The sequence below is a fragment of the Mauremys mutica genome, chromosome 2, assembly GCF_020497125.1.
Source record: "Mauremys mutica isolate MM-2020 ecotype Southern chromosome 2, ASM2049712v1, whole genome shotgun sequence".
Lineage (NCBI taxonomy): Eukaryota > Metazoa > Chordata > Testudines > Geoemydidae > Mauremys > Mauremys mutica.
The window spans coordinates 62,444,900-62,464,106 of NC_059073.1; the positions used below are offsets into that span (position 1 = coordinate 62,444,900).

General features: G+C 39.9%; 1 protein-coding gene across 4 annotated transcripts in view; it reads right to left on the minus strand.

The window, feature by feature from the left end:
• The window catches only part of PREX2 (phosphatidylinositol-3,4,5-trisphosphate dependent Rac exchange factor 2), a 290,676-nt gene that overhangs the window by 180,073 nt on the left and 91,396 nt on the right, over window positions 1-19,207 (minus strand). For all 4 annotated transcript variants that reach the window (XM_045007662.1, XM_045007663.1, XM_045007664.1 and 1 more), the window contains exons 5-7: window positions 15,922-16,023; window positions 14,232-14,393; window positions 1,542-1,675 (exon numbers count right to left, since the gene is read on the minus strand). In XM_045007662.1, coding sequence (XP_044863597.1) covers window positions 1,542-1,675; window positions 14,232-14,393; window positions 15,922-16,023 — 398 coding nt within the window. The remainder of the gene's footprint in view (window positions 1-1,541; window positions 1,676-14,231; window positions 14,394-15,921; window positions 16,024-19,207) is intronic.

Here is a 19,207-nt window from a genome sequence, read left to right on the forward strand (position 1 = left end):
ATCTAATTTCCATGTCAACATTCATTTATAAACCTTCATCTTATTAACAATCCCTTTCCTTTACCCAGATTTCCTGTTTTCCTCATTAGAGTTCTGCAGCAAGATATAAATTACACCTCCTCATACGTGCTGACTCCATGGATGCTCCGGGGCTGGAGCACTAAAGAAAAAAATTGGTGGGTGCTCAGCATCCTTCAGCAGCCCTGCAGATCAGCTCCTCTCCCTCCCTCCCAGCACCTCCTGCCTGCCAGTGATCAACTGTTCAGTGGCGTGCAGAAGGCACTGGCATTGGGGGAGGTGTGGAGCCAGGGCCTGGGGTAGAGTGGGGATGGGAAGAGGTGGAGCAGGGGTGAGGCCTTGGGGGAACGGGTGGAGTGGGGGCAGGGCCTGGGGCAAAATGGGGGTTGTGACTCCTGGGAAAGGAAGAAACCAGCACCAGTGCACCTCCTTACACCTGTAAAAGCCCCTGCATTAGCAGGCAATATTTGCACTACCACCCTTTTTCACCTGGGGAGAGCTGTTTTAACTCCTGCTGGGAGCTCCCTAGCAGCTCTTTTATGGGAACCATTATAGGAGAAGGCTGAATCAGTGCATTTCCTGGCCACTCTGACAAAGTTCCCTTCAAAATTGGTGCCATCAACTTTTTGATCTGTAGTGGCTCCCTCTTTCTTCCTAATGCAAAGGAATCTGTGGCTGATCTCCGCCACTGATGCATCCTGCCTTGGCAGACCTAATACACCCAATGCCCTCCACAAGGGTCTATCCCAGTAGAAGCCACTATAGATCCTAGAGAACCTCTTTCCCAAAATCTGTAACTAATGCAGGTGAAGAGATCTTCATAGCATCGGGATATAATCTTATCCTGATGCTCTGGGACAAATAAATCATAGAGCATAATGTACATATGATAACATGAATAAAGTATATAACTTAGTTTGTACAAACATTCAGAAAATAACTAGACATTTTTTTTTAGGAATAAGGAGTCAAATCTATTCATAGCTCTGTGTAAAAAGTATATATCTGACAGTTTTCAGACAGGAATTGTACTCCCAATCAACACAATAGACCGTTGAAGTCTCTCACTCATTTTCTAAGACTTCTCACACAACCTTAAATATAGATTATTTACAAATTATTCATTTAGGTTCATTCATTCATTTATATCCAGAATCCCATTGACTCTGGATATTCTTGGATGGTTATAGTTAACAGTTCTACTGACTTTCAATGAGATTTAGGCTCTTAAATGTACGTCACTTTTGAAAGTGGTCGTTAGGATTATAAATCCCATAGGCACTTTTGAAAATATACTACTCTTAAGCCTCAGTTCTGTAAAGGGCATCTGTGCAGGCACAGGGGTCCTCTTGAATGGTTCTCTTTGCAATGCTGGGTGCCTTATACCACAATTAAAACAGTTTCCCCCATCTCTGTAGTAGTTATTTAGGCAATATCAATTTTTTTAAAAGTCTCTCACTATGATGTACTTGCTGATATGGGAAAAATGTAAATAATTTCTACAATAAAAGCTAATAAATTACCTGTGTTTTCGTTTACAGTAGACCAAAAGATTGTCAAAAAGAAAAAATACCCGCTCCTGGATATTTCCTGCAGAAATTTTCAGCAACACTCCATACATTAGCATTTCCGTGCATGTATCTGTGATGTTGGACCCCTTAACCAAATGGAGAGAAGCAGATTAGTCCATGCAAATTCATGATGTTTGCAAAACCAAGCAGAATGCAGATTTCTATGCAAATTAATTTTCAGTTACATCAGTTTTTTTTTAAAATTACAAGAAAAACCCATAGTAGCTTGCTTTTAAGTTTAAACATTGATTTGAAATGTTTATTTAATGAAGACTTTGCATTAATCCAGTGTTACCATCAAGTTCTGGGTTTTTTTTTCTTTCTTTCTTTTTGTGGATTATTAAATCTCCCAAATTATATTTATATCTATACATGACAATTTAGCCAAATGGTTAGAGTTAGGTTGGCTATAAAAACCATAACAATGACCTTCAAATAGCTAAACTATGGTGTCAGTATTCTAAAGAATAACTTTAAAAATAAAATTCTTATGAAAAAATGAAATTAGAGGGGCTATGTTTCAGAAGACTGCATACAATATAAATTCTATCCCACTGAACCTAATTTGTCAGTGAATTAGTTCAGATGTATTTTAAATAGTTAAATGTATGTACTTTCATACCAAACTTTCAAAAAATAAAAACAAAAACAATCAAAATACAAATTACAGACAAAGCTGACAGTAAAGGTTTTAACACATTCCAATTGTCAGTGAAAATAGGTCAGCTGTTCCAAAACTAAGGCTAGTGAAAAATAAGTAGTTTTACCAATGATTAAAAAGTTCTCCAGTGGTTGGTTTGAAGAGTTCTAGCACCTCCATGCTTTAGAAAAGGAACTTGACATTTGGCTGGGAGATTGCCTATCTTTTGCTGCCCCCTGACAATCCAGGCAGTTTTGGTGAGATATAAACACCTGAAATTCACCATATACTCATGTAATGGAGCTCGTTAAAGACTTTTCTGCTAAAATTTCTGAATATGCTGTCTGCACTGAGCATGCTATAACCACAGATCTCTCTACATGCCAGTTACACTGAGCATGCACTTAGGGTGCTATGAGCTACCTTCATGATAGGAACAGAGCTATAGTTGGAAAGAGCCCAGTGGAGGGCAACAAAAATGATTAGGGGGCTGGAGCACATGATTTATGAGGAGAGGCTGAGGGAACTGGGATTATTTAGTCTGCAGAAGAGACGAATGAGGGGGGACTTGATAGCTGCTTTCAACTACCTGAAAGGGGGTTCCAAAGAGGATGGATCTAGACTGTTCTCAGTGGTACCAGATGACAGAACAAGGAGTAATGGTCTCAAATTGCAGTGGGGGAGGTTTAGGATGGATATTAGGAAAAACTTTTTCACTGGGAGGATGGTGAAGCACTGGAATGGGTTACCTAGGGAGGTGGTGGAATCTCCTTCCTTAGAGGTTTTTAAGGCCCGGCTTGAGAAAGCCTTGGCTGAGATGATTTAGTTGGGGATTTGTCCTGCTTTGAGCAGGGGGTTGGACTAGATAACATCCTGAGGTCCCTTCCCACCCTGATAGTCTATGATTCTATGTGGGGGATGCAAAAGAAGCAGCAGTCATGGATACCGTTTCCCCATAACCCCATCACTTTGGCCCAAGGTAAGATGCTCTGAGTTGAGATCCAGGAGGAAATCAGGAGTTCTAGTCAGAGCTCTTCCTCTAACTGTTGTTAATTCTTTGTACTTAACAGTATTTACTACAGGGGTGTACATTTCCAGTGCACACTAACTGCTCTGTGTATACCCTGCTGGCATTCACTAAAAGTTTGAAATGGGCAAGGCCGGCTCCAGGCACCCGCACAGGAAGCAGGTGCTTGTGGCAGCCAATGGGAAGGGGCAGCATGTCTGGGTCCCTCAGTCCCTATCGGAGGGAAGGACCAGCTGCCAAATTGCCGCCGAGGAATGAAGCGTCGTCGTAGAGCTGCCGCCGAGGTGCCGCCAATCGCGGCTTTTTTTTTCCCACTGCTTGGGGCGGCAAAAAAGCTGGAGCCAGCCCTGGAAATGGAACTACATTAATGCACACTATGGAACTGTTAGTGTGCATCCGCAGGGTCCATATGGGCCCGTTAATGTGCAAAACACTAGTGAGCACTAGAATTCACACCCCATTTATGCGGACTAATGCACCAAGGAGACAAGCTGTCAAACCACAATCTTAGGAGGCAGACAAGTATCATTCACTCATTGTACTGTTAAAGTAAAAGCGGTAGCACAATGTCACCCCTGCAGAACTGGGAACAGACTCAAGTCTCTGCTATGACAAGTTTCAACCATTTACACACAGTGTCTTTCAGAATGAATCTGCCAAATCTACATGTCTGGCTGTGCCATCTGTAGCCGCTAGACAGAAAACCACCAGTTTTCAGCAATTTTTTATTGTTTTTTTCAGTGGAAAATTTTGATGCAAAATTCCTTTCATATTTTTATTGGGGGGATGATAACAATTTTCAAAATGGCTCTTGTAATGCAGCTTGTTGTTCCATGTTCATATACCAAAAGACCCAATTGACCAAACTTTTTTTTGCTGCCCCTCCTTCCAACTCCTGTCCATCCAGGAAAGAAAGTGACTCAATGAGCAGGCGGTTCACACCTGGGATGGCAGCAGGACCGCTGGCTCCATCCCCAGAGGAGCCCATGGCAATGTGGCACAGACCAGACTGGGGCTCCTCACTCTCCCTCTTTCACTGACCCCTGGGGACTCCCTGTGTGCTCTCCTCACTGATTCCCTGCCTTGGACCCGACACTCAGCCACAGGCCCGCACCCCATCCTGCACCTCCTGATAACCTCATCATGTCCCTCCCAGGGATGTGTGCCCACAGTATGAAAACCAACGCCCTATTTTATGCATAGGTTACTTTGACTCTGAATGCCTGACACATGATTAAAGTCTCAATTTTTACACTGCATTAACTGTAGTTTTCATCATATCACTACTCTGGGTATTATTTTTCCTTTCCTTTTTAAACATAAACTGCTGGCTGAGGTCCTATAGAGATGAAAAAATGGCTGCAGCGTGTTGCATTAAATATACAAGTGTTCCATGGACTCCTTTTCCCTCGGAGATCTTCCATCTGAACATTAAACAAGGATAACCTTGCTTATCTTATAACATTTGACAAGATCCAACCCGTGATGGTATAATTGTAGGTCAGTGATTTTTGTTAAGTGTTATTGTATTCACTGAAGCCCTGGAGAGTGACAAAGAAAGCAAATCCAGCTTTTCCACAGAACACTATCACAATGCACCCAGAATATGGAACCTTTCAGTATTCTTTTGATTTATTTAGCACCGTAAGGCCAATGAGGAGGCTGATCTAGTACTAGAGGCCAGACCACCAGTCCCCTATCTGCTCCTTGCAGATTGTCTTCTGGGAGAGCAGGAACAAGTTTTGGAGGACACCCTGGATTAGTGGGAGGCATAGGAACCCACTTCAGACTCCACTGAGGAGTAAGAATACCATCAAAGGCCAGGGTGGTACAGTTCCAGGAAGAGACATCAGGGACTAGGACTGGAATCTAAGTTGAGCCTGTGGTACCAGCGGTACCATTGAAGGCTTCCTGGCTATTGGTACCTAGTGTTGAAATGGAGCAAGTATTGGGGTTCTAGATACTGTCACACTGAAGAGGCCTAGGATGACGGTACCAGTTCTGAGACCAAGGGCCTATGCCATAGTCTGCGCTGTGTGCAATGGTACTAGGGTGACAGATGAGAGGAAGAAAATATTGGGACACATGAGGGGTGGGGTCTGCCGGTGGAGAAAAAAAAGCCGAGTGCTGCCAGTGGAGAAAAAAAAGAAAAAGGAGTACCGCGAAATATCGGGACTAATTGCATCCCGACCAAAAACCAGTCGGGACGCGGGACAAACGCCTAAATATCGGGACATCTGGTCACCCTAAATTGTACCAATAACGGGCCTTCACCCTGAATCAGCAGTGATGGAGGTACCAAGAAGCATGACAGGTCCTTTCCAGCTGTGTAGACCTCTGGCATCAGGGTAAGATCAATGGTTGCCCTGCAGAAAGCAGAGGTGATGGATCCTCTATTGTTACTGATGAAGTAGCTGGCCTCAATGGTCCTAGGGTGGGCCCCAGAGCTGAAAAGTTCAGTCCTACGAGAAGCACTGTGAAATAGTACTGGGGAGTAATGAGCCGAAAGCTGCACTTTACCTTCAGTATCAAAGTGGCCTTCTGCTGCAGAGTAGTCATGCACCAAGGACTTTGAATGAGCAGTCTATGCTGTTTTCTTTTTGGCTTTAGAGGATGAGTGTGCTCTGAGCACTTATGCTTTCTGGAGGACAGGGTATCCAGAAATGCTTCCTGCTGAAGGGGGTCTCCTTTAGCCTCTGTCAATTGGCAAGGTTAGGAGAGCACTCCTAGAGGGAATAGTCAATGAGCTCCCCTCCATTGATCAAGTGGGCTCCAATGCTGGGCAAGGAACAGCCTCCATGAGAATATAGCTACGGCACTCTTCCTTTTGCTTCTTTCTTCTTGATTTGAACTCATGGCAGATTGGACACCTTTGTCTAATGTGACTCTCACTCAGACACTTCAAAATGGCAAGTGTGTGGGGCTCTAATAAGCATTGTATTGGGATACCAGGAGCTAGGCTTAAAGCCATGGGACCTTGGCATAGGCTCCCCTGCTACCGGGCAATCCCTAGACAAGCCTGCCTATCCAAAATAAAATAAAATAAAGACATGCAAAGGAGAGAAAATGAGTGCCACTAACTCTAATTAACTAACTATGTATAATTTGTTTCCTCAGAGTGGAACGAGGGCTGTAAAAGCACAATAACATGCTGACCGCCGACAATAAAAAGGAACTTAAAGATAGGCAGGGCAACTCCACCCTTCACACCCTCAGCTCAGAGCACGGGGAAGCCAAGGCACACGAGCAGCTATCAATACAGGTGCCTCAAGAGAAAATTCTCTGGCATGACTGCTAGGATTGCCACCTGTCCAAGTTTTCCCACAGTCATCACTTTTTTGAAGTAGCTGTTCTGGGAAATCTGTCAGGGTGCTCAGTACATGCCACCTGGTGTCCAGTTTTATGGATTCAGGATCATCCTGGATGTCCATGATTTTTGTACCTTAGAGGTGGCAACCCTAACCAGAGCATGAGATATGCACACACCTACATTGTAAAGGATGTATCCGATCACTCAAAGAAGAACCTTCATCCATGCACGGGAGGGAGAGGTAAAGAATGAAAGGCGCCTCCCTCCCCTTGTGCACCCTGTGAGGGTACAGAGACAACTATTGTCTCCACACTTGAGGTGAGTGTTGAGACTGCTTCCTCTCACTAGAGACATACATTGCCCCAAATGGTGCAGGGAAGGACAGAGAGGGCACATGAAGGGCATTATGAACATTGAGTAAATCAGGGAATTGCAGCTGTCTGACTCCCTACTCAGAGAGCTAAGCCCTGCATGTGCCTGATGGTTCACAAAGTGTGGGATTTTTAAATGGAGTCCAAGGGAGGCGGGCACCCAATTCCTATTGAAACTCAATGGGAATAGGGCTCCTAATTCCTGTAGGCTCCTTTGAAAATCTCTGGCAGAAAAAACATTCCCCCACCGTAAGAAGTTTTTAAAATTAAATTAATATTTCCAAATCTATCTGATCATGGGTATCATTTTAAATCCCTGACCTGTAATATTTTGATATTTAAAACTATGATATACTGGGTATTTCCAGGCTTTTCTCACTATGATAAGTATGATTGCTTTTTTGTTGCCCAGTTCCTAATTATCAGGGGGTTGTAGGTTTAGGTTTTGTTTTTGTTTTGTTTTTTAAACAACTTAAAATCAATGTATTGATGCTTAGAGTATGAACATTCGTTCCTCCACTGAAAGTTGAGGGCAATTTCTAACAAGAATGGTTCATCCCAAAACAATGCTTTTTGTAAAAACTTAAAAAGTACAGATGTGAAAACAACAGAATCAATTGTAATTATATTTTTTTTCATTATCTACATGGAAATAGATTCTTTCAAATACCTGCACCTACAAGCACCCTGAATGAGGCAGCCTGATGCATGTTCCTAAAATTAAGGAAAATAATGCACGCGGTGTGCAAATTCAACAAATTAATTAATAACTTTTTTATTTCAAAAGCAAGTAACTTCAAACAAGACCAAGATACTAATCCACATTAAGGACTATATATAGGGAAAATTTGAAGTTTTAGAATCACAATATTTTTAATTGGTCCAAGCACAAAAAGTTTGTGGAAAATTCCTCAGGTGAATTCAGAACAATATTTTTGCCCCATTTAGATAATTCAAAAGCAGCAAGACAGGGTTTTAGTAAATATTTGGGTTCAGGACAAATTTTTTGTGTAAGATCAAACATAAGAAAAGTCACTGTTAATGGAATTCCCATGGAAAAACATGGATTTATATTCCTAGTCTGTAGAATGGGGCTGCAGTTTCTCAACCTTGATACACATCACTAGCACAGTACTTCAGTTAATGTTTACAAGCATTAAATGAAGCACTTGTGATACAGTTCTAAAAGTTCAGAATCAGTATTTGTTGTTTTTAATATTTATTTGTGAAATAAAGTTATTCATCCAAAATATACTGGGCCAAATTCACACCTAGTGTAAATGGGTGCAATTCCATTCAAGTCAATGGACAGAACCTCAGCAGAGACCCTGTGACAGGACACAGTTGTTCAACAAGAAGGGAATGAACTCTTCATTTAGTCTTTTCATGGGAAAAATGTGGCAAGACTGAGGACTGCAAGCACAATCAGGGTACGTCTACATTGCACACTCCTTTCAGTGGCATGTAGAGTACAGATACTACAAGCCCCCCTGGCATAGGAGCAAATAGATGGTAGATGGTGAGGAACTGCTTAGGCTAGTAGAGTAAGGACATGCCTGAACCCTATGGGTATGTACCTGGGTATGTACCCTTCTCACCCAAGCAGTGCCTCTCCTAGCTACATGGCTGTTTTTAGCAACATAGTGTTCCACTGTTTCCCTGCTGTCGTGAAACACTCCAGGAGCCTGGAAAAACTCTGGCAGCAGGGAAGCTGTGGGGAAAGGTTCTGGCAGCTCCCTGCTGCCGGAACCTTTCCCTGCTGCCTCCCTGCTGCCAGAGCCCATTCACAGACACATGCATCTCCACACTGCAGTGTGGACATGGCCTGCTTCTCACTGAGGCATGTAACCACTGCAGCCCGTGGTATGCATTCGAGACGTAGTTTCAGACTCTCAGTGAATACAGAAATCTCTATAAAAATAGCTATTTTGGTGGTAAGAAGAGGGGAAAGCCTAAGAGATGGCAGAATTTCCCATTCAACTGTTACCAAGCTGGGTTGAAACCAAGTTAGGATTTTTGGTGTTCTGATTACATGAAACACCATTTTGTGTGTGTGCCTGTTTTCTTCTCTCTCTCATTGTAACCTTTGCACAAATTTTATTGACAGATGTTTTTAATTGCTGAGCCATTCCACCAATTTAGACACCCACTTATACAAGTTCTTAATTAAGCAGTCAAAAAAGCAAACAGGATGTTAGGAATCATTAAAAATGGGACAGAGAATAAGATGGAGAATATATTATTGCCCTTATATAAATAGATGGTATGCCCACATCTTGAATACTGTGTATGGATGTGGTCTCCTCATCTCAAAAAAGATATACTGGCATTAGAAAAGGTTCAGAGAAGGGCAACTAAAATGATTAGGGGTTTGGAAAGGGTCCCATATGAGGAGATATTAAAGAGGCTAGGACTTTTCAGCTTGGAAATGAGGAGACTAAGGGGGGGATATGATAGAGGTATATAAAATCATGAGTGATGTGGAGAAAGTAAATAACTTTTCCTTATTTACTTATTCCCATAGTACAAGAACTAGGGGCCACCAAATGAAATTAATGGGCAGCAGGTTTAAAACAAATAAAAGGAAGTTCTTCTTCACACAGCGCACCTATGGAACTCCTTACCTGAGGAGATTGTGAAGGCTAGGACAATAACAGTGTTTAAAAGAGAACTGGGTAAATTCATGGAGGTTAAATCCATTAATGGCTATTAGCCAGGATGGGTAAGGAATGGTGTCCCTAGACTCTGTTCGTCAGAGGATGGAGATGGATGGCAGGAGAGAGATCACTTGATCATTACCTGTTAGGTTCACTCCCTCTGGGGCACCTGGCATTGGCTACTGTCGGTAGACAGGATACTGGGCTAGATGGACCTTTGGTCTGACCCAGTACGACCGTTCTTATGTTCGTTCTTATGTTATGTTTAAGCCAATATATTTAACAATCTAGGATATTAAGTGAAAAAGTAATTGTATTAAGAATCTTCTTTCCTGAAGCAGATGTTCTGTTTTTCCATACATCTCTATTTTTATCATAAACACAAGCTTAGCTTTATGACACTTGTATGGGAATTTAAGTCATGCTTTCATCCTTGGGTTCTAAAAATATTTTTTCTTCTCAGAAAAAGCCAAGCAATGTGTTAAACATTTCCTTCTGGTAAGAAACCTCCAACACATTTGCCTCTTTATTCTTAGGCTCTATAGAAAACCAGATGTTTATTTAATTAAACCCACTCTCAGACATTGCATTCAAGGATTTGTTTGTGCAGAACTATCTAAAATAGTTACCTCCTACAGTAGCTCTGACATTTATACTGTTTCAAGGAGTAGACATACTCTATGTATGAAGAGGATGCCTCTAGGAAAATGAGCAACTTTGCTAGATTGGGCATCACGTGGTAGTCACATGATAATCAAATCTGGTCTGTTACACTGGCATAAATGTAGCATAACTCCATTAAAGACAATGGAGTTATTCCAGATCTGCAACTGCGTAACAGCACAGGACTTGGTCCACTGACTTTTCTTTAATGATATATTTTAAAGGAAAAAAACTATTTAAAAAGCAAACAGGACTCAGATGAATCTTGTATTTAATTAATTACTGTGTGTGCAACTGTCACTCTGTGTGAGCAACTGTCACTGAATATAAAATCTTTCACATGGAAATCTACTTTAAGAAACTTTTTGTTTGGAAACTTTTTTTAAAAAAAATTTGTCCGATGATTTGAAAGTAAAGGGATTTCTAAAGCTTCATCAAGATGATTTTTTTTTTAGCCAAAGGACTGCTAGAAGGAATAGGACCAAATCTGCTACCCTTACTCACACAAAAGACTGATTAGTCTGATATTTATTCATTCTATCCATTTATATTTTCTTACTTATTTTCTCTCCATCAGGCTGGACACTAGCTTCACTGACTAACCAAGTCATTGTACAGACATTCACCCTGTCCTTCTTCCACTACCTGTCCTTACTGTCTCGTGACTCATCAAAATCCATATGTTGTATAATTGCCAAAATTAGCTCCATGTCATGTAATTCACTGCCGTGCCTACTGAGAGCCCCATTAATTTCAGTGGAGTTACACACAAGTACAGCAATCCAACCATATGCAATGAATTGTAATATTAAGGCATAAATTTGTAAAATCTTCAAAGCAGGGATATTGTCTGATCCAATTTGGACTGTGCCTAAAATACTGGGCATAGTTAAAATGAGCAATAAAATTACTATGACTAATAAAATGTAGTCATCCCATTAAATTAAGTGGAGTGCTTTCATTATTAAGGTAAACAGGATTTGTCCCTAATTTTTCTATAGCACCAAAAAGATATGAAAGATTTACCTTATAAAACAATATGATAGACCTAGCAACAATGGCCTCATACATTATTATACCTGGGAAACAAGACAAAATAGACAACTAACACAATACGGAACTCATTCCTAAATTTAATATGGAAAAGCCCCTAAATGATTAGGGAAAACAAATAGCTGTTTTGTAGTGCAAAGCATAAACCTAAACATGTAAAGAAAGTATAAAAACTCAGTTTTCCATGAATTGTTTCCCACTATCATCTGGGATATTTGCATAATTGTAACCATGGTATGCATATTATTGTATACATCTTTAGGGATTCAGTACACACTTTTTGAATCTTCTGCATTTCTCTTTTAGGGGGAGTGGGTAAAGTGGGGGTCAAGATTAGTTTTTATTTTCTTAACTGGTTGATTGTAAATTCTGTTCTGCAGGTATACACAAAAAAGAAGCAATTAAAACAACTTTTCCCAACATATATTGGACATAGTTCTGCTAGACCAGATGTAGCACAAAAATAGTGTTTAAAATAATTCATTTTGACTGTTTAATAATAAATGTTAATGAACAATCTGTTCTTAGAAAGCTACATAAATTAAAACTATATAGTTCTTGTTTGCTGAAACTTCAAATTACCTTGCTAACATAGGCAAGAATATATAAAGATTAAATATGTGATTTGTCAAGTAGGCAACAGTTCCTAAATCCATAACTTAAGCTTTAAGCATCCGCCAAGTCATACTGTTAGTAACTTCTAAAAACTGTTTTAAATTTGTAGAGAGGTGTCAATATATTTGATGTGGAAAGACTGACGAATTTAATAGGTATGGTACTCACCTTTTTATGCCAAAACCCCCACATTGTTTGCATTATTCAGACAAACAAAATATTGATGCAAAAATATTTGTGTTCCTTAACTATTTATGCTCATTAAGATCTAGGTGAGGAATCTGCTGGATATGCAGGGTCTTGAAAGCAAGCACAATAATGAAAAGGGGATCTAGTGAAGAGATTCAAAGAGAAGAGGAAACATAGTTGAAGCGATAGGTGAGAAGGATTATCTGTGCATCTTTTCTCTTGACACAATCAGTTTATGCACTGAAGCATTTCGATTGCTAGCACTTTTACCACTCCAGCTAGCTAGTATTATTGCAGAAGATATTCCTACATCTAGTTTATTTTAATTTTTCAAATATATTAATCTATCTCAGTGGTATCCTGTGGCAGTGAGTTCCACACATTAATTACATGTTGGATAAAAATAGTATTTCTAAAATCTATTTTAAACATGTTGCCTTTAATTCTGAATTATCTCTATTCTTGTACTTTGGGAAAGTTTAATCCTATTGGACCTCTCACCCATTCATTCTTTGCCTTATCAACTTTACTTTCTCATTTTCAAAATACTGCGAACAATATGTCCTTGCATGAGCCCTACACCCTATTTCTAATCATTTTTGTCTTCCCTGGACTCTTTCTACTGATGACTTGTTATTTTTGAGACAAGGGACTAAAATGAATGCAGTAAGATCAGGTTGAAGACACATGACCAATTGATATAATACTTGGTGTTTAGAGAGATTCCTTCTTTCTATGTACTGTGAATATCTGCAGAATGTGGTAAGTGGTTCCTGAGATTGAGAAATTTGAAAATCACTACTCTCTAAAATCCAGGACTCAAGGCATAATGGAAGACATGTAGTAATACAGATCCTATCTATCCAGTTTTGGAAACAAGAGAAAACCTGTGCCACAGGAACAATCTTTACATGATGTATTCAAATCTCCCTGCACAAACATGGATGCTTCTGTCTAAACAAAATTAATAGCTATGCTCTTTTTTAGAAAGAGTCAAATCTTCTTCTATGCTTAATTAACATTAGGTACACCCACTGCCTCTAGGGCATGGAGTCTTTGTCTGGACCATCAGGAGGAAAATGGTTTTGCCCCTTAATGCAATTCTCCCTTCTCTTCCTCTGCCCTGCTCATAACAGCCTGCTTCCTCCTGGATTTTGGGGGTGAGGCAGCATCAGCTGAGCAGTTTGGCTGACTGGAGGTGCTCAGCAGAAGCAGACTAGTTCCTGCATGTCTGAGGGGAGGGCACACAGGCCCTTTCCCTGCAACAAGGCACCATTGCATGCCTGGATTAACTGGTCCCATTCTCCTAATCCTGGGATTAGAGTAAAACTATGTGTTTTTGATCTGCTGTGGGCATTGTGCTAGTCACCTTTATGGGACTGGGAAGGAATTTTTCCCTCATTGTCAGACCGGGCCAGGATAGGGTTGTTTTTTTCACCTTCCTCTCAACAGCTCAGAGACTCAACTGTAAATACAAAGGCTGTTGTATTCACACTGCTGAACATGTATTTGTTGGCACTCTTCAGATAATCCCTTATCTGTTAATTTTTCTAAAGTTTATGGTCTATACATTTCCCCCCCAGTTGACTAGGCAGGTTGTTCAAGTAAGTGTCTAAAAGAGCAAAGTCTGAGAACAACGGTTAGTAATCCATAGAGCTAAAGCACAGACTGATTTTTATATATTTATTATTATTTGATGTAAATGGTTACAGAGCTAGACAATTTGTCTTTTCTGAAAGATGGTTCGTGCACTGAGAGTGTCTGCATCACTGATGATCCTTAGACAAAAATATTGATATTACTCATAGAGTAGATCCTAAGTAAGAATTGTGATTTTACTAGTGAAATGAGAAGTTCCCTGTGAGTCAGGGTGACAAGCATTAGCCTGCTAAACCCAGGGTTGTGAGTTCAATCCTTGAGGGAGCCATTTAGGGATCTGGGGCAAAAATCTGTCTGGGGATTGGCCCTGCTTTGAGCAGGGGGTTGGACTAGATGACCTCCTGATGTCCCTTCCAACCCTGATATTCTATGAAAAGTAATGTACTGCATATGCTGATAATTGCCAAGTTGCATCACTGCATTCCTGTATTACACAATGAGAAATATGGTGACACTACCTCCCATCCTTCAATGTGAGACTGCCATTCTTCCAAAACCTCTAATTTTTCCATTTGTCTCTTAGCCTCATTTATATTGGAACAGACAGCTTTCATGGCTTGCAGAGCTTCCATTAATACTGTGTAGTCACTGTGTTTCTTTGGCGTCCGCTTCAATAACTCCTGTTTATACATAAAGAGTACATCAGTCTTTGATCCTCAAATGTACATTACCAGGAGGCTCATATTGACTGGGAGGCAAAAACTAAACAGTAGATATCAAAGTCCTCTTTTATTAGGTGGAACCCTATTACATCCTGCAACAGTGTGTCCTGGTAAGGCAATAAAACTCCTGATATTTCAAAAACAAAGTTTCCATTTCAGCTCTCTCTCCCTGTCTCCTCCCTCCCCCGGAAAGGTTGGTGTTGATGTTGACCTTTAACTTCTTTTATAGGACAGTCAGCTTTTAATGACAAAAATCATACATATGTCTTAAAGTGCTTATTTTATTCTCACAATTAGTACCTAAGGTTACTGTGAACTGAAAGAAGGTCAATTGTTTTTTGCTAATTTTTCGCAGTTTGTTCGCTTGGTGTATTTAACAATACTTTGTGTATAATTAGTCTCAAAGTATCTCTTGTAGAATCTGTTAGTCAGTTTCCTTTGTTCTTTGTGTGTATTTCTCACATAGCAAGAAAGAATATAAAAACAATTTCGAAGTAGGACAATGTGGTTGTAAAACCACAGAAATAGGCTGGGTGACTCAGGGTTCAGTATAGTAATAATATTATTTATCTCACTTTAAAAAAAAATGACTAAATGTTTAGCTGTGTCCCTTCAGTCTTCTATGTCAGTGCAAGCAGCAAAAAGGCCTGTGGCACCTTATAGACTAACAGACGTATTGGAGCATGAGCTTTCGTGGGTGAATACCCACTTCGTTGGATGCATGTGACCCATGCATCCGATGAAGTGGGTGTTCACCCACGAAATCTCATGCTCTAATACGTCTGTTAGTCTATAAGGCACAGCAGGACTCTTTGCTGCTTTTACAGATCCAGACTAACACGGCTACCCCTCTGATATATGTCAGTGCAGTGAGATGTGCCTCTTTAAGAGGGGACAATGTTTTAGAAGCTAAAGGTTTATTATAAAAAATACTTATCCAATAGTCAAAATGCAATTAACAAATGCCGCTTCCTCTTCAAAAATGCAAGTCATTTCCTCCTTTTTAACAAAAAATATACAACATCCAACACAAATGTGTTATGCATTCACTATTCACACAGAGATTGATTCAGGAAACCACTTAAGTGCATGCTTATCTTTAAGCAAACAAATAATTGTATCCCTCCCTATCATAGCATTTAAGCACTTACTTAAATCAAACTGAAATCAAACTCATTAAATTCACTGAAGTTTAAATTAATGGCTTCCTCTCAACAATGATGAAGGTGGCCATCACCCTACAAAGGAGGTGCTGAAACTAGAGAGGTGCCCATCCTTTACAGCGAACAAAGCCTGTTAATCTTTTTTGCACTGAAGTCCCTAGAAGACTTGCCATTGGCTTTAATGAGTGCAAGCATGAAGCCAATATTTATTTAGGGGATCATTCATCTTGGGGAGAGGTTGTTGTTACTGTCATGCTTAAATATGCATACCATCAAGTTTTATGTGCAGAATATAAAGGCCTAGGTAGCAAACATATAAATACCTTCAAAAGGAGGGGATACTTGCATATTCTCTGTATTGGTGTTACTAGATATACTTCCAATGGAACATCTGTGTTCTTACGTCCTCCAAGCAACATACAGTTCTACAAGAGTTCAAGAAAGAAATGCATTACATTAAACTCTTTCCTGCGGTTTCCTATGAGAAATCACTGTTCTAAAATATAGGCAATTGCCATAAAAAAAGCTCTCCCAAAATCATTGACGCAAACGCTTGCCTAGAATTGTAAATTACCATATACAAAGATAATATTAAAGTAAACTTGCAAAACTATCATGAACAGATACATAATCTACTCGTCTACTCTTTACTATAATAATTGAAGACACTAAACCAAACATTTAACATTTTATTTTGACACACACAAAAACAATTACCCAACTGCCATTGTTGAGTGCTATTTTCAAATGATGTGTTAAAGAAACAAATCAGTACTAAAGCTCATTTAACCATTTTAGGTATACGCTGTTCTACATATATAAAGTAAAAGAAATAATTATTGGATTGTTGATATTATGCAAACTAAATAAATTTTTCCAGCCATGATCTACAAAAAATGTAGGTAACAACCAAGAGCACAGTATTGGAAGCAGAGAAAAATATGGAACGTTTGTTTGAAGCATTCACAAACACAATTCAGCGAGAGGAAGAGATAGGATTAAAGACATTCAGAGAACCAAAATATGCAAGTGGCTTTAGGGCAAATATTTAATTGTTGGAATTATTTAAAAAAAATGGACCTAATACTAATAGTAATGAATGTGTATATGCAGTAGTAGGAATGGGGACAATAGAGGAAATAGTGATATGATACACTTTAAAGCTATATGAAATCAAGCTCTATGTACTGAGAACATCATACCAATACAATCAAAAATAGTGTAATATAGACTGATAACACCCCTACAACTGCTCAACTTTTAAAAGGCAGGTAAGTAGGGTCTATCTTTACCCATCAAACACAGAAGGCATATTGGAAGGTCTCCCTAAATTCAAAGAGTAAACCAAACAATAAAGTCTGATTTATTTAAATTAAAACAATGTGTGGGTCCCCATCTTTAGCTACTCTGTGGGGGCATGTAGGGAGCCTGGTTAACCTTCCAATTATTTTTAGATGATCTAATAACAGTAATAACAAAGACTTTTGTTCTCCATCTATCTGTATCTGTTCAGGAGGCTGCAACTACATCTTTTGGATGTTGACCTGCTACCAAGATGTATTCATAGAATCATAGAAGATTAGGGTTGGAAGAGACCTCAGGAGGTCATCTAGTCCAACCCCCTGATCAAAGCAGGACCAACCCCAACTAAATCATCCCAGCCAGGGCTTCATCAAGCCAGACCTTAAAAACCTCTAAGGATAGAGAGTCCACCACCTCCCTAGGTAACCCATTCCAGTGCTTCACCACCCTCCCAGTGAAATAGTTTTTTCCTAATATCCACCCTAGGCCTCCCCCACTGCAACTTGAGACCATTGCTCCTTGCTCTGTCATCTGCCACCACTGAGAAGAGCCTAGCTCCATCCTCTTTGGAACCCTCCTTCAGGTAGTTGAAGGCTGCTATCAAATCCCTCATCACTCTTCTCTTCTGCAGACTAAATAAGCCCAGTTCCCTATTCATTCGCTGCAGATAGACTGGCCTGCTGCAATGCACTCTACACAAAGGTAAAACTGAAATCCATCTGGAAGCTGAATCAAGTGCATTGTGATAACCCATTTGCTAGGTGAAGTATCTCTCTCTGAGTATGTTACACTGGTGCACCATGATCTTCTTTAACTGTCTATTGGCTTTCAGATGGAATTAAAGGTATTGGTTTTGACTAGAATTATGTGAATAAATTATTTTTCAGTCCAATAGCTGAACCAAAAGAAAAAAAAATAAGTTTGTCTCCCCAGTCTGAAATAGCCCAAATTACATGGCCTTCAGGGCATGGCATAAAGCATACCTTTTTGACACACACTTGGGAAGTTCTAAGGCAGGGGTCGGCAACCTTTCAGAAGTGGTGTGCCGAGTCTTCATTTATTCACTCTAATTTAAGGTTTCGCGTGCCAGGAATACATTATAACATTTTTAGACAGTCTCTTTCTAGAAGTCAATAATATATAACTTAACTATTGTTGTATGTAAAGTAAATAAGGTTTTTAAAATGTTTAAGAAGCTTCATTTACAATTAAATTAAAATGCAGGCCCCCAGACCGGTGGCCATGACCCGGGCAGTGTGAGGGCCACTGAAAATCAGCTTGTGTGCCACCTTCGGCACACGTGCCATAGGTTGCCTACCCCTGTTCTAAAGCATATTGAGTAGAGGGGGTTCTTTGACTACTGAGGTACAGTGATTATTATTACATTTTTTGCAAAGGTGCTGCAATCTTCTCAAATTTCACCATGTTCCAATATAGTGTTTGGATTCAGTACCATTATAGGAACAGTCATTTGGATCCAAATCCAGATCTGTTTGTGGAGATCAGAGATCGAGGATTTCAGTTTGGACTCATCTCTAAAATAGCCACATCCTGTCTCACAAAATAAGCTCTTCGTGATTCACTCTTAGGCATATTTTGTTCCTCACCACCACATACAGCGTCCACAATTCATATTACTCTCAGTGCAGGATCCAGTTGTGCGTGTGGTGTGGGAGAGAACTAACGTGGCGTTATGTCATGTTAGCAACCCCTCAATTTGGGAGCAGGTTGGGGAATGACATTTCAGCCCTTGATTTAAATTGGGGCAGCTGGATGTCCACAGTGAGAGGGTGTTCCAGCTGCCAAAAATCACTGGAGTGTAAAGACAAGAGAGGTGGCATAGAACTCTAAGTCACTCTGTGATTTCTCCCTATGACAGGAAAATTCCCTCTTAGCCCATTAAGTTCATGTTAAGGGACTGTAGAAACAAGAGAATCAGGGCCAATAGATTCGAATGATAGAGCAAACAGCACGTTGCATTACCCAATCAAAAACATTATGGCTGTACTCTATCAGATAGTGTGGGGCAACAGCTTTGAAAAGATGTGCCATGTTAAAAAATTAAAATCACAACAGTTCAGATGTTATACTTATTTTATCACTACTCTAATGTTTTGTTCATCGTTTCTTTAACTTAAACCGTTTTCAGTTGAAATGTTTGTCATATTTCCCAAATCTGAGCTTAGACCTCATGTTCCTTTGCCAGAAATTTAAAGTTCTAATATAGCATTATCTACATCAAAAAAACAAAACAAAAAAACCCTGTTAGGAAGTCATATAGTGTGAGTTGGGGAAATCCAGGAAACA